Here is an 18,825-nt window from a genome sequence, read left to right on the forward strand (position 1 = left end):
CTGTAAAGAAATGACTTCTGTAATATGAACAAAACAAAGCACACACATGCACATATCCAAATGAAAAAATGTATCTGCTATGGTACTCTTATCTTCAAAAAAAAAAGAACCTATTTAATATTTTAGGTCAGGCTAATTCTCATTGAATGTGCTATTTTCATTCACAGAGCAGTAGATGATAATATAAACAGAATATTAATGCATTTGAACAAGACATCTACAAAACTGGGAGTGCCTATCCACAAAAAGCAGCTCTGTTAACCAGCATATTGGGAACAAGAACAGACAAAAATGATGCAAATATAAACTGGAAGTGAAATATTTTTAGCACAGACTTGATCTATTGAAAGAGAGACAGAAGAAGCACAGGAGAAGGAAAGGTGACTCTTCACTGGTAGAACTGCAAAACTGCTTTCAGATCCTTTAAGAGGAGTCTAGCAGATGAAGACATAGCCTGCAGAGGAAGACATACAGGAGGCCCTGCAGGAAGACATAAGAGAGTCTAAAGCTCAGCCAAGCAGAGTCATTAAATCCACACCCTGCAAAAAAGAAGAAAATGGGTAGTTATAAGTAAGAGACCTCCTACTGTGTTGGATTGAAACTGAAATACGCTGTGAAGAAGATCTGTGGATCTGTCAGGATGGAAAAGGGATGTGATGGAAGGATTTCCATTGCTCATAAATCTCATAAATGCACATCCCTTTCTTCTCATCCAGAAATGACACAGCCAAGAGGAAGTATGAAGAAATCACACCAGACTTTGAAGGAAACTCAAGAACACTGGGGCCTAGATAGTCTTCTTGTCCATCCTACCAGTGCTCAGGAGAGGAATAGAAAGGGAAAGGGAATTACTTTGAGTGAATGACTGGCTACAAAGGTGATGCTGACATGAGGGATTTGGATTTTGCGACAGTTAGCCATGCTTCCTGGGAGATAGACTTCTGGGAAGTGATTGCACTTCGCAAAGACTGAGAAGAATGTTTTTGGCCACAACATAAAGTACTTCATCAGCAGGGCTTTTAACTGAATTGAAAGGGGAGGGAGAAGCAGAAATTGGAGGTAAAAATAGATTAAGGTTTATGCAAATTTAGAGGAACAGAGCAAACAGATCTAATGGGGCCCAATAATAATCTTTATAAAAATGTAAGAACTAAATCAGATCACAAACATAAGCTCCAGGGTCTATATACTCAGGAGGGTAAATATGATTTGACAGGGAGAACTGAAACTTAGTGGAAATATGGCAATGAAGGATATAAATTGTTAAAAAAAACCCTAGAAGGAGTAGAAATGGAGTTGGAGTCACACTATATGTTAGAAACACATATTCTTGCAAGAAATACAGGAGGAAGAGCTAGGTTGTCCCATTTGAGGCCATCTGGATTAATATAATTGGAGTGAAAAACAAAAAGGATACATAGTAGTTGGAGTCTACTGCTGACCACCCAATAAAGGAGAACATGCGGTTGGAACCTCTGAAAAACAAATTACAAGAATTTCAAAGAGACACAATGTAGGAGTAATGGGAGATTTAAATTATCCTAATATCCAAGGTTTTTGCTAAGCTGGGCGCACATGTGTGTGCACACGACTCCACTTCCCTCCGTGCTGCTGACTTCCTCCTCCGCATAGTGATTGTATTAGGTTCCGATTGTGATGGAACCCAGCATGTGGGGGGTTGGAGTCCTGTGCTCACACAGGGGCGGAGTCACAGCAGGGATGAAAATTAGAGGCTATGTGACTAATATCTGTTGTTAGGCAACAGAGAAAAGAAAAGAAATAATGTCTCAGCTACTCAGGGGCGATGGGGAAATGATAACACATGACAAAGAAAAGGCAGAAGTTCCAAATGCTATTTTCTCAAAAGAACCCCTAGGCACATGTGAAGTACAAATGGGGGGGAAAGGGTTGCAGTTTCAGTCAAGGAACACCTTATTACTCTGAATGAGTTCCAATCTGCATCCAAAGGAACTTGCTGAAGAACTCTGAGAACTACTCTAGAATTTTCTTGAAATCATGGAAGATGGATGAAGTGACAGATGACTGGAGGAAGAATTGATGCTTTTGAATTATGGTGCTGGAGGAGACTCTTGAGAGTCCCCTGGACTGCAAGATCAAACCTATCAATTTTTAAGGAAATCAACCTTGAGTGCTCCCTGGAAGGACAGATCCTGAAGCTGAGGCTTCAATACTTTGGCCATCTCATGAGAAGAGAAGACTCCCTGGAAAAGACCCTGATGTTGGGAAAGTGTGAAGGCAAGAGGAGAAGGGGACGGCAGAGGATGAGATGGATCAACAGTGTCATCAAAGCTACCAACATGTATTTGACCAAACTCCGGGGGGCAGCGGAAGACAGGAGGGTCTGGCGTGCTCTGGTCCATGGGGTTATGAAGAGTCGGACATGATTTAATAACTAAACAACAACAACAACAAAAAACCGAGGAAGAGTTTGACTCATTGGCCTTATAGGCTCCTTCCAACTCCATTATTCTGTTATTCTGAATTGGAATGGTGCGCTTTCTTTGCATACTTATACAAAGACATACACACTTGCATTTTCAGTTTATAATGCCCATTGCATTTGAAAGATTAAGGACTCACTAGATGCCTTGTTTGGAAGGTGAAAAGAGTTTTTTTTTATTACAAAGTAAATAGCTGTAATTTCTCATAGTCAGAGGGTCAGGAGCTCAGATACTGATCTGATTCACTTTCTCAGACAGGACAATGTTATTGTTAAACACCTTGGTACTTATGGTGTCGTCTAAGAATTGATGCCAGTCATATGTGCTTACATCAACAGAACAGGCTTTTCCTTAGCTAATCACTAACCTTTATACGTCGGGCAATACTCTTCAATATCTAATTAATCACAGTTTTTTTCCACTACCATCTAATACTTCAGTGTACTACCTGACATTTTCTTTTATTCTAGAAGACAGACTCTGAACAAAAGAAAATTTAAAAAAATAAAAATCGCTATTTCAGTGTAAACTGCAAATCTTCATGATGAATTTAAAATAAGTACTTCTCTGTTCCTACTTGTGAATAATATTTTAAATTAAAGAAAATTCACCTTTATGTGGCCATATGTGGCCGTCTTCTAAAATAACTTGTTCATATTGATGACAGAAACTTAACAACCTCCCCCAGCTCATTGCAACAGTGAAATTAGGAGGCATCCTTCTGATTGCTTTGCCATAGGTGGGAACAAAAAGTTGTTCATGATTTCAACATCTGGTGGCAGTAGAGGTAGTTGTTAGCACCATACTTTACTTAAAAACAGATTAAAACTCAAGCGCTCTGCAATCTACCAAACTGTTTTTATATTTTGACAGGTGGATATGTGGGAGAATGAAAACAGCATTTAATTTTAGGAGAGAGAATATCCTATATTATTTGCCGTTAGTGCAATAGTGAACTCAGCTGGTGAGTAATGACAGAAATTGACACAAGATGCATTTATGGAGAAAAGAAACAGAAATGAAACAACTCTCAAAGAGTCCTGAACTGAAGGAGTAGAAATATATTTGCACAAATAAAACAAAGTAGCACTCTCTTTGATGCCAAAGCCTTATGAAAAATGAGCACGCTCAGTGGTGAGAAATGTTGATGGTCTGTTTGTTCATTTGTATGTTTACTTGCTTGCTTGTTTGGGTGTATGTGGACAAGCTAATGGGATGGGAGAATGGACCCAAGCATTCTGGAAGTGGGCATGACTGACATACTATAACCTAGAATACTAGGAGGCCTCACTACTACATTGTGTTGCAAGTCTCACTACTATCTAAAGTCCCCCACCCCAGAGGCATAGTGGGGCCACAACATGCAGGGATGAAGCCCCTGGACGTTCTTTTTAAGAATAATTATGATATAGAATCATATCACCTGTTCCCTCCTCTCCAGGCTTTGCTGTTCACTCTGAGTTTTAACTGCAATACTCACAGCACCTGGCAGAGAAACTGATTTTCCTAGTAACAGGGCATTGTCACAAATATCCTTTGTAAAATGACATATTTCATCTTGAGTGAGCATTCAAGAGCCTTTAGCCTTACAAAAGACCTGCTTCTCATTTGTTGATATGAATCAGTCCAGCTTCTGGGCTGCCCTTGGGTGTGGTTAGTACTTGCCATTTACCACTACACTGTTGCCTCCCCAAGCAACATGTACTTTTTTATAACATCATCCTCCATACTGCGGCTCTTCCTAGAATTCACATGTGCTGAAGAGCTGTAGGATGACATCAACTGTTTTTTGTTTGTTTGTTCATTTGTTTTAAACAAAAGGACACATTTTATCTACTATTCTGGCTCACCACACTACTTATGTTCTAACTATGATTTGTATGAGATATTTAGTCACAAATTGTGGCATGTACTCTTTCAGACTATCAATAATTTTCAATGCATTTTGAAGAGCATTTCTGATTAAATAATTTGTGTCCCTACTATTTAAATCATTTTAGAATAAAGTAATTCTCAGTAGATTCTTGTGACACATTGCCAGTGACATTTTCAGATGGCAAAGAATTACACTGAGTTTTGACATCGTAGATAGCTCATGACCAGGGTAAAGACTCTGCTCTGAAATTTTGTGGTGAGACGCTTCTCCCAGCTCATTGACAAGGAACCTCTGCTTGACATACCTTCAGAATTTTTTGCTGCAAATTTATTTATTTAAAAATATCTAGCTACAAATAATCAACAGAATATATTTGGAGTGAAATTTGAAAACTTGATGGGTCTTGTTTTAGCCTTCACCTAAAAGCTCAGAAGAGTTTTACGCCTTTGCAGAGACCTATAGGATTTCACATACAACTAGGAACTTCTTGTTCCAGGCATGAAGAGAAATGTACCTATCTTAGTAAGACTTCCTTGGTAGCTGAAGGAATGTCTTTGAAAGTTTAATGGATGCCGTAAATAGTGGGCTGTAAATTCATATTTACAATTTTGTATTTGCATTTTATTCCTATGCATCTGGAGCAGCATTGAATCAGGTTACCTGAAATATTACTTCCTGTTCAGTGTTATAATGATAAATTTGGAAGAAATGACAGTCCCCATAGCTATTATCCCCAAGGAAAATTGTAAATGCAGGCAGCTAGATAGGTCTGTTTCGGTGACAGCTAGTGAAGAGAATAGGAGTTTCACTCTCTGGAATGTTGGGGTGAAACAGTTCTGTCCTGGTCCATGAGCCACCCACACTTCATATAAAAAGATGAGAAGCAGGTCTCTTGCAAAGCTAACAGCTCTTATTTGCTCACTGAAGACCAAATCATGCACAAACACTTTGCTTTATAAGAGAGAGAGATTGCAGCCAAAGAGAGATGATCTCAGCTGGCCCCTTACCCAGGGGGCACAGTGAGGATTTGGACTGGTCTCCAACCTACTAAGATATACCAGCTCCTAGATTGTAGTACCAATCCAAAATTACCCCACATCAAAGCAGTCTTCAAGCATATGTGTATGCTTTATCTGCAATTGGTTAGCTGTTTGGAAATCTTAAAATGCACATGACAATTCTCACTGATTACTTTTGTTTGTAGAACACAGAGCTATCATGTTGATCAATAAGCAAAGGCTAAATCCTATACTCCATACCAAAGCAAACTACTAGGCTACTAACAAGGGACGGAGAAACTGTACAAAATTTTTTGAAAGAACAGGATCACAAGACTCCTTTGTCAATCAAGTTATTACAAAAGGCAGCTGACAGATAGAAGGATGGGGGAAAGGAGCTAAGAGAAAAAAAGCAAAAACAGTCTAGATTTTAGGATCTTTACACTCCCATCCTTTCCCAATTGTGGTGGAGGAGGAGGAGCACAAAGATGGAGCTCAGGTGCTCACTAGGCTGACCTAATGTTAACAAGTCTGGAGATGGATCAAAATGTTGCAATGAGAAGAAGACAATGAAAGCCAAATTAGATTGCATTAAATGTAAAGGTTCCCCTTGACAAATGTTCAGTCGTGTCCGACTCTAGGGCATGGTGCTCATCCCCATTTCCAAGCCATAGAGCCAGCGTTTGTCCATAGACAGTTTCCGTGGTCACATAGCCAGTGCGACTAGACCTGGAACACTGTTACCTTCCCACCGTGGTGGTACCGATTTATCTATTCACATTTTTACATGCTTTCAAACTGCTAGGTTGGCAGGAGCTGGGACAAGCGATAGGAGCTCACTCCATCACGTGGATTCAAACTGCTGATCTTTTGACCTTGCAGCCCAGAGGCTTTGTGGTTTAACCCACAGCACCACCACGGGTTGCATTACCTTGTGACTAAAGTCTCAGTTTCCAGCAAGGCGTTTATTGATGAAGAGAACTGCCAGGAGCTGAGGCAATCTCATCAGTTTTACCTTTTGTGAAAGGTGTGTTATAACAAAAAAAAAAAAAGCGAGGAAGATTCAAAAGGATGTATTTATCTTCTAGAACTGGGTCCCCATCCTGCCTTTCACATAGTTCCTCCAGCCACAATATTTGGATGGACCCATTGTGAATGGACAATCACTTCCAACAGCAACTGGTGTTTTTTTGTTTTTTTGTTTTTTTTTACTGCGTTCATAACACTCTCTCAAAGTTCCAAAATGAGCCCACTGGCTTTAGAACAATTTTGGGGCAAATCTATGCTGTTATAATTGAGAAGCGGTAAATTTAATCTCGACTCAGGCTGCACCTTTTCATTCCAATAAAGCCATCTGCAGTAGTTGTACAGAAACAAAGCAACAGAAATAGGAGAACTGGAAGCTGAGGTGAGTTTAAGGGGAGAATTACATTCTTGAAAGAATCGTCAAACTAACTTTTAGGACTTTGAAATCACAGAATGAACTCAAATATGTTTTGTGTGAACAATGCTGTCTACGGCTAGGCTATGGATACTCGGCCATAAGTAGCATAAACATTAAAGAAGAAGAAGACAAAGACAAAGAAGAACGTGTACCACACTACTTATCATATCAAAAGAATTTATTTCCATGTGATGTGGATAGTTTAGGTAATGTGTTTGCAGTTATATCTTCCTAAACTTCAAAGTTTTAGATTTCAGGAAATTGCAATCATTGCTTAAGATATCCTGACACATATATTTTGTAAAAGAGCAGGAGGGGGGTTGCTTAGTAAAGGTTCTCATGCACTAGAAGCCAGTTGCAAATGATACATATACTTACAGAATGGTGGTACGCCTATAAGATATGGAGTGCAACAAGAGTATGGGAGGAAGATCACATAAGTAACGATGACAGATCTTTATATCATTTTAAGATAGCATTATGTATAAAAATTTCAGAGAACTGACATGATCCCTATATTAGCTGTTAGTAAGCCAGTTCATCCTGTTGGACAAAAGATACATACATACATACATACATACATACATACATACATACATACATACATACATACATACATACATACATACATACATACATACATACATACATACATACATACATACATACATACATACATACATACATACATAAATGCCTAGTCAGTGAAACAGTGGCTTTTACATAGCAACAACCAAAAGCATCTGAAGTACTTACAGCTTGCTCATGAACTTTTAATCTATTACTGTTTAAAAACTATACATGCCTTCACAGTATCTTCTACTGTACTTGAATGATATTTGCTGTTTTTGTTTTGTTTTGATAGTTCAGCCCGCATTCTGGATTGCAATAAAATCTGCACTTCTGTTATCTTTCTACTACACTGTTGTTCCAATGGACTAACAGATTATAGTGGAGCAAGCTTATATCGAAATGTGCTTTTATTCTTATTTAAGTCACATATTAGGGACGTGGTGGCACTGCGGGTTAAACTGCAGAAGCCTCTGTGCTGCAAGGTCAGAAGACCAGCAGTCATAAGATTGAATCCACGCTACGGAGCGAGCTCTCATTGCTTTATCCCAGCTCCTGCCAACCTAGCAGTTTGAAAATGTAAAAATGCAAGTAGATAAATAGGTATCACCTTGGTGGAAAGGTAACCGCGTTCCATGTCTAGTTGCACTGGGCAGGCCACGTGACCATGGAAACTGTCTTCGGACAAACACTGGCTCTACGGAAATGGGGATGAGCACCGCACCCTAGAGTAGGACACGACTGGACTAAATGTTAAGGGAAACTTTACCTAAATCACATATTTAATATTTTAGTTGTGTTATGATAACCTTCCAGACAGTATCATTTCAAACAATCTCTCTCCCATACGAGTGAGATGTGGGGCTCTCCTTCCTTTCTATTCAAGGGGAAGAAAATGGCTGGATATTTGGCTGGCAGTAGTTTATATCACATGAGTCTCACTGATGGAAAGCAGTGTCTGTTCTATTCCTTCTTATGTCATTTAATGTCTTAGGAATATTAAATCTGTATGGAACTATAATTCTGTTACATATGCAGAATCTCAGGCTCCAAAGAATATGGTAAATGTATTTGTTTTATATTGTAATTACTGAGGAATAACTGGAAGGGCTCTTCTCTAATCCCATGAACTCAAGACCCCAGATACCAGATACTCCCTTTTGGCTCCTTCTATTTAATTTTTTTCATTATCAAAGCAAAATTCTTTGAAATTTTTATAGTCATTTGCTGTATCATCATAATCAGTTTGGTGACTCTGCAAAATAGATGTTCTTAGTTGACCTACATCCACAATAACAGTCCTCTAGAGATAGAGCATTTATCAAGGAGCGAGATTTATAAGAGGAATAAAAATATTGTATTACAAATACTTAGAAGAAAAAATTTCTGTTGTTTACTCATCCTTCTGTACAATAATACAGCTATAATATAATAAGCTTCATGGTGTATCTGCATGCTATATTCAGTAGATACTGTTGTCATCAGGAGCGAAGGAAACAAGCAATATCCCAGTGTGTCAGTGTTGTTTAAGTATAGTTTTTCCCCCAGAGGGACTCTTGCCTTCAGTAACTAAAAATATTTTATAATTGTTTGATTGTGATTAATGAATAACATTTTTGTACTCTTCGACTCTGCTCTATTTAAAGAGATACCAGCATGTTAAACAGATATATCTAGATAAAGAAAGAAAGTGATGTTGAAAAATATGTATTTCACAAATTTATTTATTTATTTAATCTATTATAGATAAAATAATAGATTTATACATATTATAAATGTGTTAGTATTTTGCTGGGAAAATGATGGAACTTTACATCACAGTAGCAACACTAGGTTAGCTTACATGCACTTAATTTAGCACATATCTCCCCCATGCTACTGAAATGCAATGGCTTTCTTTGAGACTCACAGACGTTTTGAATCTATGTACCTACAAATACATGAAAATCAATATAGAATATACAGTAATACATCAGTAGCTGAAAGGATACATAGTCAAATCTCCAGATGATGGGGGAGTGCAGCAAATACATTCCCCCTTGTTGTAAAACATGGATGTTATGTTACATGAACTGACTTATGATGCTTCAATAGAGTCTTCAAGGTAAGTGAGATATTAAAGGAGTGATTTTACCAGTTCCACACCCCCATGAATTTCCATGGCAAAGTGGAGATTTGAACCCAGGTGTCCTGTGTCCTTTGTCCATCACTATATCTACTATACCACCCTAGATACCTAACATGGGTATCCAACTAACAATGAAGAGAAGCTGGCACTCCTAGTATCACAGTAGATCAGGTGCTACTTAAAATGCTACAGGAGCCTCGTGGCGCAGTGGTTAAACCGCTGTACTGCAGCCAAAACTGTGCTCACAACCTGGGGTTCAATCCCAGGTAGCCGACTCAAGGTTGACTCAGCCTTCTATCCTTCCGAGGTCGGTAAAATGAGTACCCAGTTCGCTGGGGGGGGGGGCAATGTGTGGCCTGCATAATTAACTTGTAAACTGCCCAGAGAGTGCTTGAAGCACTATGGGGCGGTATATAAGCAGCACGCTCTGCTTTTGCTTTGCTTTACAAGACCTGTGGAAAAGCAAAGCAGCATCTTATGCCTTACTCAGCAACAACAGGACAGTAGGTAGTGGGAAAGTTGGTACTGCTGGGCTTTTCATCCTAATCCATGTATTTTCACTTTTTTCTCCTTTGTCATCAAATGAGTAGAGAATTAGCTATGACAACAAATATAACTATGGGACCTGGTTTGTGGGTGGGTGGGTGGTGAGAGTGATGAGAGAGAGAAAGAGAAAAAGAGAGAGAGAGAGAGAGAGAGAGAGAGAGAGAGAGAGAGAGAGAGATTATACTTCGTAACTGAATCCATGCACATGGCCATCTATTCTATTATATACAGGGTCTAAAATCACTAATTATCATGTCACCAATTTTAGCCAAAGCCAAAAAAAAATCTTATGCCTGTACCACATCCTATACTTCTTGTTTTATTAAAACAACCAGCCCACCCACTTCATGTTTAGTTTAGCAAAACAAATATTTCCTGCAGCTTCTGAATTTTTTTTGTTGGGGAGAGTGGTCTTATATACAATTTGCTCATGTATTTAATATGTTTAAAAACCATTGCCATGACACTTTTTTGTCCTTTTGCTTCAGGGTGTGCACTATTTATAGTGCACTACTTTCTATTTTAATTACATGTTACAGTAGGATTTTTTTTGTTCACCATTTTTATATTTCATCCAACTGCTAGTCATGCTGAAATTGCATTTTAATCATATACAGTTTGCATATAACAGATCTTAAAGCTTGATCACAACAGAAGGACAGAGCGCAAGTCTTATTTCAAAAATGGATTCAGGACTACATTAAAAATCATAAGTGGCTCTTGGCATCTAGCATTGTTATGCATGGCTCTTGAAAACAAAGCACAATGATTTTCACGATCTTTGCTTAGGCAATGAAATTGATGAAAAACGGTTAGGTAAGTCCCATTAATTTCAATGAAGTAAGCCCTATTGATTTCAGTGACACTTACTGCCAGGTAGAGAGTGTGCAGTGTAAGAAATTATGATAAGGAGATGCAATGCCAATAGGGAGACTCTAGGGAGTTGCTGAGACGTCAATAGGTAGTTATGAGAAGCAGGTGGTACGACTTGAGACGGAAACCAATATAAGACACAGGCGACACGATGACATTATTGTGGGCTATGACAAAATAAATCAAAGTGTGTTAAATAGCAAAAAGCAAAGAGCACTTTCTGTAGTTCCTCTTCCCTGTCTCGCCTTCCCTCAGACTGGCATTGCTTTTGGCCCACGTTGTTTCCTGACTGGTTCCCCTCAGAGCATCGCTCCGCACCCCACTTCTTATCCACCACCGAGCCTGCAGCCCTTCCCCCCTAGGCCACTAAACCATCCTTGCAGATCCCGCTTGCCTCCCTGCCGCTTTTGTGCACTGCTACAACCTATTGGCATTCCAGTGACTCTGTTGGCATTCCACAGGATGGCTGAACAGACGCATTCAATCTGTTCCTCATTCTAATAAATCTCACCCATATTTAAACCATATTTAAAGTAGGGCGGCGAGGGGGGGGGGGAATTGGCTAAGGAATGACAAGAGTTCCTGCCCCGATTTCTGCCACCTCTTCCCGCTGTTCGCCCCCTTTCTTGTCCTGGTGCTGAAGTCCTCCTCCTGCCCGGCGGCTGAAGGGGCCCCTTTCCCTCCTGCCAGCTGGGTTCTATACGGCGCGGTTCCAGCTCGGCTCGCCTTGCCTTCGCCCCCTCTGCTTGTTTATTCGGAGAGCTGACGGTAGGCATCTGAGCAGGAGCCGCGCTGCCGAAAGGGCTTTTGCTGGCGCCCAGCGCGCAGGCTCCCCTCTCGGGCATGCTCATTCACGCCGAGGGAGCCCAGGCGGCTGGGGACCGAGGGTCGGGGAAAGTTGCTCGGCGGCGCGAGCGAGCTTGAATTAAGAGGCTGGGGATCCGCGCGGCGAGGCGCGACTTTTGCCACCCCGCCGACGGGGCAGCAGCGGGGCGCGCTCAGGGCTGCCAGCCGGCCGGCCGACCGCCCAGGCGGCGAGTCTCTCCCCTCGGCCGCCTTGCTAGACGGAACAGGCACTGCCCAGGGCGAGCTGCCGCCCGCGGCTGGGCTACTCTCGCCAGCCTGCAGCCATTCAAACAGCTCCGGCGCACCCGCAGGAGGAAGACTACGGAACCCTCTCGAGAAGAAGGGAAGCGAGGCGAGGGCGAAGCCGAGACTCTCTCGTGCCCGCCCTCCTTCCGCGACACAGCGAGCAAAGCCTGGGAAATCCCGTGCCTGTTGAAGGCGAAGAAAAGAGCCCGGGAGAGGCGGGGAGCGAGCGCGGCGCCAGGAAGCGCTGCCTTCTGCAAGGACCGCGTTGCGCCCAGTCGCCTACCTCGTCCTCCCCCCCTCTCTCTCCCGCGCCCCCCCCCCCCGCTCCCCCATCGCAGTAGCCTGCTCAGCCACGGTTGCACAGATTTCTGCGGCGGGGTGAGGAGGTGGTGGTGCTGAATTCATCCTCGTCAACCTGCGGTCTGAAATTTATCTCCTCGCAATCGGGAAGCCGGGGCAGCGGCCACAGCAGCAGCAGCAGAAGCCCGAGGCGCCCCCCGGCTTGTTTGCTCACCTAGGCTCTTGCGGGTGCCGCGGGGCGCGGGGGCGGCGCCCTGAGCTCCAGGGCGAGAGAGAGAGAGAGAGAGAGAGAGAGAGAGCGGAGCCCGGTCGGGAGACGGGAAGGTGGCAACCGAGAGGAGGAAGGGAGGAAAGCGCTCCCTTCCCGCATCCTTCCCGAGCGGCGAGAGACACAGAGAGAGAGAGAGATGCCCCACCACCCGGGCCAGCTGGCACCTGCGTTGCCCTGGGATGAAAGGATTAATTGAATTGCTGTGAACTGGGGAGGGCGGGGGCGAAGAACAAGTTCTGGAATCCGAGCGCGGGAGAAGCAAAACATCGCCGTAGAAGGGAAGCTCTAGGGCAAAGGAAAGAAAAAAAGAAGAAGAAGAGGGGAGCTTTCTCCTCCTTCCAAAGCGGGGGGAGGGGGCTCCTTGGAGTTGACTCCCTCCCCCTCTTTTGACTGGGTCGTGCTGCCAGCGAGCCCCAGAAGAGGAGCAGCATCAGCATCAGCTTTGAGCTGGTGGTGGAGGGTGGGGGGTACGGGGTCGGTTTCTGGGCAGCGTTGTGAAGATCGGCGTCTCTCCCGCATTCCTCTCACTGCTGATCTGAAGCAGGCACTGAAGAGAAGCAGCAGCAGAAGCAGCAGCAATTTTAAAAAAAATACAACCAACCTCATCGGGAGCAGTGGGAGCGATTGCGCAATTCTGCCCAGATTTCCTTCCCTCCCCTTCCTCTCCCGCCAACCCCCAATGCTGCTCAACTCCCGAGGAAACAGAAAGCTGATTCATGGAGCCCAGACCCGGTTTCCTCTCCGTTTGAAGATCATGATGCTGCTGCTTGAGACTTTGTGTTAGCTCCCTTTCTCTCCCCCTCCCCCAGCGCGAGAGGGAGGAAGAAAGAAGCCCGTTCTCTCCGCTAGCCTTGCCTTTTCTCTATTTTGGAAGTGTAGTTACTGGCTGGCTCAAACCCGGGAAACATTGATGCATCGCTCTGGAAATTCATTGTGTGACTTTCTTGGTATTTGCTGAGTTTCAACCCGAGATGCAGCTCTTGAAAGCTTTATGGGCATTAGCAGGAGCAGCTATCTGCTGTTTTCTTATATTTGTCATCCACTCCCAGTTCCTTAAAGAAGGTAATTATATCTGCATGCCTGCATACACTGTGGTTCTCCCCCCCCTTCCTTCCGAATGCTACAGTCTGTACTTGTTATATTTCATCATTTCCAGGATATTTTAGGTCCACAAATCTCTTTACATTATTGTTATAAGTAAGACAGATTATTTTTGATCTTATTTCAAATACAGAGTAGTCACAGTAAGATTCATATTCCTCCTGAGTGCATTTTCTGGTTTATGTAGGTAATGTTAGAATTTTTTTTAGCTTCAGTTTATATATTTATTAAAAGGAAATAGTAATAGGTTTTTCCTTGATGGATGACAAACTTTGCTATTATTTAGGACACATATACTAAAATGCTGTGCATCGTTAGGAATATCAATGAACTATAAAATAAGTAAAAAACATTTATCTTATTTTTTTTCTAAAAATACTGACTCAATAGTTGTCTTCTTACATTAAAAGAAGAAAAATTTCGGTACATTTTCAATAGATGGCACTCAAGTTCTATGATCCGGGTGAGGAAAAGCAGAGCAGAGCTTTGGAAGAGAGCTCCTCATTCTTTCTTGCCTAAAACTGGAAGAGGCCTCTCTTCCTAATTTTAGGATCTCTCCATTAAGTAGCCAAATGGATTTGGTATTTTCTCCCCTCTTGCCATGTAAACAAGGAGAATCTGATGATTGTTCTTTGTACGGTGGAAGGAGAAGAATGTGTTCATGCTTCAGCCTAAGTTGATCATTACTATTATTTTAAGAACATTTTGGTGGTTCCTCTTTCATCTTCTGAGATAGCAGCATTATGGAAGGATTATCCCAATTAGCTGTTTCGTTTTCAAGTTGTGATTCTTGAGAAAAAAAGAATAGATTTAAAGTATATATTCTTATACAGGTGTGGTGAGATGAAATTAAACTGTACTTCAACAGCAAAGGTAGGAAAGATTTAAAAAGCGATGCCTTAATGTGTATTACGATGCCTCCAAATTCATCTAGGAGCAGTAAGAAACAGGGTAGGATGCTAGTGACAGGAAATGTGGAAGAACTTTTAGTGTATCTTGAGGAAGGTGTTTTTGGCCCAGTTGTCCATTGTAATGTTTCTGACTGGGTAATTTTCCATATGGCTGTTGTTTTTCAAAGTCATTTTTGAGAACTGAGTCATTGTGTGAAAATGAATAAATTTTATTCTCTGTCTAGATTTAAGTATTTAATATGTGTGCTAACAACTGCCTCTTTTGAAGGCCAGATGCATGTGATGCTTAGCTTTTACCTCAACAAAATTCATTAATTTTAAGATTACTTCAGTAACAAAAACAGTAGATGAGTATGAGAAGCTTTGTCCTTGTATTTATGTTCTAGAGGATTTTTTAAAAATGACATAAGAAACAACATGAAAGGGTTTAAATATAAGGCAATACTTCTGTTTGTTTATAAACAGGAAAGAACAAGGAAAGGTGTATTCCTTTTAAATTTATCATTGCCAAATGAATCAAGGATGCAATCCTTTCAAAATGTTGCAAGAAAAAACAGTTTAGTTTTATAAGAGAACAAATTAAATTGTAGGTGTATCATTTTTGAGAACGAGAAAATAATATGTATCTTACAAATACCTATATATGTATTACGTATGCATGTGGATATACTTACTGTCAATTTGTTTGTGTGAATTTGTTCTAAAGCTTCATGTATCACTTAGCAACATGCAGTTATTTCATGTTAAATTTAGCATTTTGGATGACTTTTAAAGGCCAGTGTTCACAGTCAGTGCCATGCTATAGTTTCTACAGTAGCATTGCATAATTAAATGAGTTAGGAAAATATTCCATGTTTTATATTCCCTATTGTGTTTTCTAACACTTTTCCCCTCTTGCCTGCTTGGTTGAATCTGTTTGTTTTTATGTCTCAGAACAGGAATTTTCATGTCTTACTCTAAAGCATATTTTTGTCAAGCATTCAGTTTTGCATGGTGGGAAATTAGGTTGCAGGTTTTTCCATACAGAGGGAGGGACTTTGTCTCAAGATATGTACAACAAATGGGAAGAATTAATCCTCAGATATGTGATATGTGAGGTATGGGCACACTGAATTTAAATCAGTAGCACAAATGTGACAGATGACTTGTTTATTATTATCATTACATGTTGGGGCCTGGTGTTCTGGTAGCATTAGTTCCTTTTTCTGCCAATATAGTTCACTGTTTCAGTGCAAATTTGTTGCTGACATACACTAGTTTCACTCTTCAGAGATTTACTTTGTAGCTGTAATTTGTTTTACTGAATTGAAATCTGGACACTTTCATTTTACAGTCTCTCCTGAGGCAGATCAATTAAATGACCCCCATAATATCAACTCAGGAGCTTACAATTTGTTTAATTTGTTCAGACTTAATTGCCAGAAATGTCTAAGATATGCTCATTAGTTCAAACAACACCTGCTTCTGCACTCTTTAGCACAAGACTATGGAAGAACATGACTTCTGAATTTTTTTTTTTAAATTACAGATTATGTTTGGATAAATCCTTAGGTGCATACTCTGAAAGAAGCCTTTGCCATAATAAACAGTTTGAAGGAGTTTGCTTGGATTCGGAAAAAAATGTGTGTGTGTGTGTGTGTGTGTGTGTGTGTGTCACATATGTCACAGAACTGGAACTTAAAATGAGTGGGCTGAATCTAGATTTAGTTGCACTTAGAGTCAGCTGAATTAGCAATGACTCATGTTTCCCTTTATTTTAAACGTGTAATTATTTTATACATATTACTAGGCCTGGACCCAAACTCAGTGGCTAAAATCTGGTAGTTAGGTGTAACTAGAACAGGCCCATTAAATTAATGGGGGTCCGGTGAGTCAGCTCCTCTGTAAGCTCCAGTGATTTAATGGGCCTACTCTGGTTGCAGCGTACTATGGGATTTCAACCAATATATGCCCATTCTCACTTTTTCTGTTATCTGAAGCAGTAGAAGTAGGAAGGCTTGGATGTAATTGTGATAAACCTGTTCAAGCCATTGGATGCATACCTGAAAGTCAACCTGGTAAATACAGAGATATATTAGAGCTTCCCCAGACTCCTTTTGAACTTTGGTAAATGTCCTGTGTTGACTTTCTGTGCAAAATGTTCCCCTTAAGTTCAGCTTAAACTATTTTGCTGTGGTGGCAGTGGGCTAAGTTGACAGACAGACACAACTCTTTCATATTAACAGTGAAACTACCTTACTGTACAACTCATACCTGGTAGGAAGACAGGCAGTACTTGTTCTGAGATGGGTGGGAACGAGCTGCCTAAATGGCTGTTTCCATGAATATCTTTTTTTTCCATCCAGGAAGTGAAGAATGGCTGACACGGGGTGCCATTTTTCCACACTTAGGCTTTTGTGTGGAAATACAGGTTGTCCTGTGGCTAATCCATTCCCTTATGTCCAATCTGTCTTTCAGTGTTTCAAAAAGATGAATAGAGCTGTGAACCAAGAAAAGGCTATTGTGATATATAATTGCAGTCCCATGCCTGTCTGATCTCCATACAAGGCAGTTTATTCTGGCAGGCTTCTGTCAGTTTAAAAAGGGGCTAAAAATTAAAACACTTAACCATTGCTGCTACGGAAGATTAAAATTAGACATGGTATATTGATTAGCTGTTTCTATCTCAGAATGTTTTCTTACTTTTGTGGCATTGCCTTCAGTAGAAAGCAGGGCTGTATAAATATTATTTAGCTACCAACATGAATTTGACCATACTCTGGGAGGCAGTGGAAGACAGGAGGGCCTGGCGTGCTCTGGTCCATGGGGTCACGAAGAGTCGGACACGATTCAGTGACTAAACAAAGCAATAAATATTATTGGGAAGCAAAGTGTATTTTGTCTTGTAATTTTCCTCCTGGCAAAATAGCATGTCAAGTAAGACCCCATTGCAACCATTCAGTATTATGTCAAAGATGGTGAAAGAGCAGGAGATAAGGACTTCAGAGTAACTTAATTAGAATGAAAACTACTCTGCAATATACAGACTGCATTATATATGGACTCATTCCTTTATCTTAGGGGGTATTTTATAGTTTGGAGTTTCTTCTCCTTAATTAGGATATTGAGTTTGTAGTACATCTTTCTGGATCCTTTTCGAGAGATGTGAAAGACAAGTTCACCTTTAACAGTGGAACTCTGAATACTGTGTTGGGATAGAATGATGTATCTCATTGTGGAAACAAAAAGTTTCCTTTGGTAGATGGAGCATGCCCAAAGCCACAGGGAACTATGAATTACCTGCATCTATCTCATTGGCTATTGAATTTGGAATGGCAGTAGGCCATGCACATTTTGGTTTATTTCCTGTACATTTCAATATAAGTGATATCATCACTTGCACAGACCAGTTTTGCTTTTTTTTTTTTTTCAGGCTAGATCCAGTTCTGATCATGTTAGAAGAATTAGATTCACCAAAAACTAATATAAGCTGTGCTGATTCAGTGGGGCTGAGCATGTGCAAATCTGGATCCAGGTCTGCCTGTTTTGATCCCCTGTAGGCCAGTTGTCTAACACTTGATTTGCTAATCAACTTAAGTGTTGCGGCACTGTCATGTAGACCATAGTATTGATGGGATATACAAACAGTTTGTTCATTGCATAAAAAAACTTTGAGAGGATATCACTGTTACTTGCATATAAAATTGATTTCTGCATCAAGATGCCTGTCTTAATGTAATATTTGCAACTGAAAGTTGTCATAAGTGAAATGATTATAAATTTGAGACAAACCATGCGTTCAGTAGAAATTATCATATTTTTCCGTTACTTCGACATAACCAAGTGATTTATTCAACAGTTAGGGTACTTGTCTTTCAGTCCTTTTCCTATTCAGTAACATTGTAGCAATAGAGAGAATTGACAACACGGGTCCTCCTTCTAGAGTAAGATTACCAATAAGGAACGAGGCCTGACAGTTTAAACCCAGTTTGCACATATATGTGCCACAATGTATGCAAGGCTATTTGTTTATAATAATGAATACAATAAGGACTGGATTGCCCCTCCTTTGGGTCATTGAGTGTCCTTATCCTGACAAGATGGGAGGATTTGTCGCTGTAAGATGGGCTGCTTCCGTTACAGTCTCTCAAGTCCTTTGCTTCTGGTGCTTGCTGTGAATGCTTTTAAGTGTTAGACTCTAAAAGATTAAGCTCATCAGCTAATCTTGTGTATTTCATTTGGCTTCTTGTTTCTTTAGTTTTAATTGCAGCTTA

General features: G+C 40.8%; 1 protein-coding gene across 5 annotated transcripts in view; it reads left to right on the forward strand.

Annotated features, from left to right (window-relative positions):
* The window catches only part of TAFA5 (TAFA chemokine like family member 5), a 418,878-nt gene that overhangs the window by 106,728 nt on the left and 293,325 nt on the right, over positions 1-18,825 (forward strand). For 2 of the 5 annotated variants that reach the window (XM_078394397.1, XM_078394398.1), the window contains exon 1: positions 1-13,622. This exon is cut by the window's left edge and continues 42,920 nt beyond it. The exons of the other annotated variants lie outside the window; for them this stretch is intronic. In XM_078394397.1, coding sequence (XP_078250523.1) covers positions 13,532-13,622 — 91 coding nt within the window. In that variant the 5' untranslated portion in view covers positions 1-13,531. The remainder of the gene's footprint in view (positions 13,623-18,825) is intronic. 5 annotated transcript variants of the gene reach the window in all.

This window comes from Pogona vitticeps, chromosome 5, assembly GCF_051106095.1.
Source record: "Pogona vitticeps strain Pit_001003342236 chromosome 5, PviZW2.1, whole genome shotgun sequence".
NCBI lineage: Eukaryota > Metazoa > Chordata > Lepidosauria > Squamata > Agamidae > Pogona > Pogona vitticeps.